The sequence below is a fragment of the Vanessa atalanta genome, chromosome 4 (genome assembly GCF_905147765.1).
Source record: "Vanessa atalanta chromosome 4, ilVanAtal1.2, whole genome shotgun sequence".
Taxonomy (NCBI): Eukaryota; Metazoa; Arthropoda; class Insecta; order Lepidoptera; family Nymphalidae; genus Vanessa; species Vanessa atalanta.
In genome coordinates, this window is record NC_061874.1 from 3,457,477 (window position 1) to 3,459,581 (window position 2,105).

A 2,105-nucleotide genomic window follows, 5' to 3' on the forward strand; every position below is an offset into this window, starting at 1 on the left:
CTATTGATAAAAATAATAATAATAAAAGCGAAATATTTTCATTGTTTCTGTTCATTCAACGGATTGCAATATTTTTAAAAGCTTTCTTGATTTCTTTTGTTAAACATAATATCAAGAACAAAGAGTGCCACAGTAAATAGAGTTAGAGGTTTTTATTTATAAAATAATATCATCTTTGTAAGTCGGTATCAACTCGTTCTTTCCTTATTGTTACATATAATAAAATAAAAAATTTAAATTTGTTTTATTTAATATTGACTTACTAATACAGATATCATATTATCCTTAAAATTAAATATCATGTACCTTTTAATATACAACTATAACATATTTTTTTAAGAGTGCAATATAATTATTTTATTATACCTTTTTTAATTATTAAAAAAAAAAAAATTGTTCTCATTTATATTAATTTATAATTATTTATCGGTTAATATCATTAAAATGAATGTGCTTTAATTGTTGGTAGAGTAGCTAACAAGGCTGTAAATCCTGTTCTGAGTTAAAATCTCGGATAAGGATTTTTTTTTTTGAAAATTTACTGAATATTGCTATATTAAAACTCGAATTTAATATGAGTCAGTCTAAATATATAAGTACGCCATAGAATATAATTTATTATTAGTTTTCTCATAAAGAGTATTGCAAAGAAAGTCAAGATGTTAGTTAGTACTAATTATAAAAAGCTATATAAATTAAAAAAATAAATAAAAGAAGTGATTGTCTATGAGAACATCACAATAACTTTGATTAGATTGTATGCATGTATGACAGTACGCCAGAGAACCTATAAACGGTACATGTAGGGTATTGCTGGATATTCTTACAATAATATATATATTTATTATATATGTAGAGTAACTCTTAAAACTCTATGATAGTAATAATTATTCTTGTAAATGTATATTTCTTAAATATGAACACTCAATTAAGTTCTTTTAATGAGCATGCCGTTGTCGTTCACATAATTAGATCCAGTGACAGACTTCGCTTTATCACTTGCCAGGTACAAAATCATATCTGCTATTTCCTCCGGTTCAGACACTCTATTAAGGAGTGTTTTCGACGGAAAATCATCCCATGTAAAGGCAGCTTTAGCATTGTCCATAAAATCTGTTCTTACCGGTCCAGGACTTAACACATTTACCCTCACGCCGTGTGGGCCCAACTCAGTTGCGCAACAGACAGAGAAGTGATTCAATGCTGCTTTTGAGGTGTAGTAGTTGGTCATACCGACACCAAAAGGAGCCATAATTCCAGCAATACTAGAAATGTTTACAATATTACCTTTAGTTTTGACCAAGTATGGGGCAGCCAAGTTTGTTAAATGAACAACCGCTCGGAGATTGATATTCATGATGATATCATAAGCTTTCATCATATCGTTGGCGAGGATACCACCATTTTCCATCGTCATTCCAGCATTGTTAACCAAGATATCGATCTGGCCGAACTTCTTAATGGTTTGGTCTATGATGCTGCGAGCGTCATCGTCGTTGGCGAGATCAGCGCGAATCACGAGTGGCGATGAACATTTCGCAGCCACGGCGGAGAGTTTGGTCTCGTTGCGGCCCACCATGACCACGCGAGCACCCTCTTTGCTGAACATTATCGATGCCGATGCACCGATGCCCGAGCTTGCCCCTGTTACTATAACAACTTTGTTTTTGAAACTCATTTTGACACGTATCAAGTAATACTAACGCTGGTGAATTTCAACATGCTCTATTTATATGTAAATTTTAGTATATAGGATGATAATTATAGAAAATTAAACTCGTATGATAATTACTTTATTGATATGACACTTCAATTTAGATATAATAATAGCTGAAGCACACTTGCAACGATTTATCTTACTTTATCAGGAAACTGCTCCAGCTTAATGATATATATCAAAAACATTTGGTTGTAGAGCTTTGTGCTTGCCAAGCAAATAGATAGCTGGTTTCACGATGATTATCGATTTCATAACTTTACTAATTATATATGTTAAGTCAATTTGACTTAAAAGACAGAACTAGTATCTCTTTTATTAGTACCAGTTTAAATTAAATTGTTCAAAAAAATAAACATTTTAACAAAACATAATTTGAGCAGGTTTT

The 2,105-nt window shown here is 31.2% G+C and overlaps 1 protein-coding gene across 1 annotated transcript; it reads right to left on the minus strand.

Moving 5' to 3' along the window:
- Positions 1-492: 492 nt before the first annotated feature.
- On the minus strand, positions 493-1,713 carry LOC125077616 (3-oxoacyl-[acyl-carrier-protein] reductase FabG-like). Its single transcript, XM_047689593.1, has one exon. It carries the CDS (start codon positions 1,676-1,678, stop codon positions 929-931), a length of 750 nt encoding a protein of 249 aa, XP_047545549.1. The 5' UTR covers positions 1,679-1,713; the 3' UTR covers positions 493-928.
- Positions 1,714-2,105: the final 392 nt, after the last annotated feature.

Coding starts and splice junctions, on each gene's coding strand:
- LOC125077616 (XM_047689593.1), bottom strand. CDS start 1,678: ATGAGTTTCAAAAACAAAGTTGTTATAGTAACAGGGGCAAGCTCGGGC.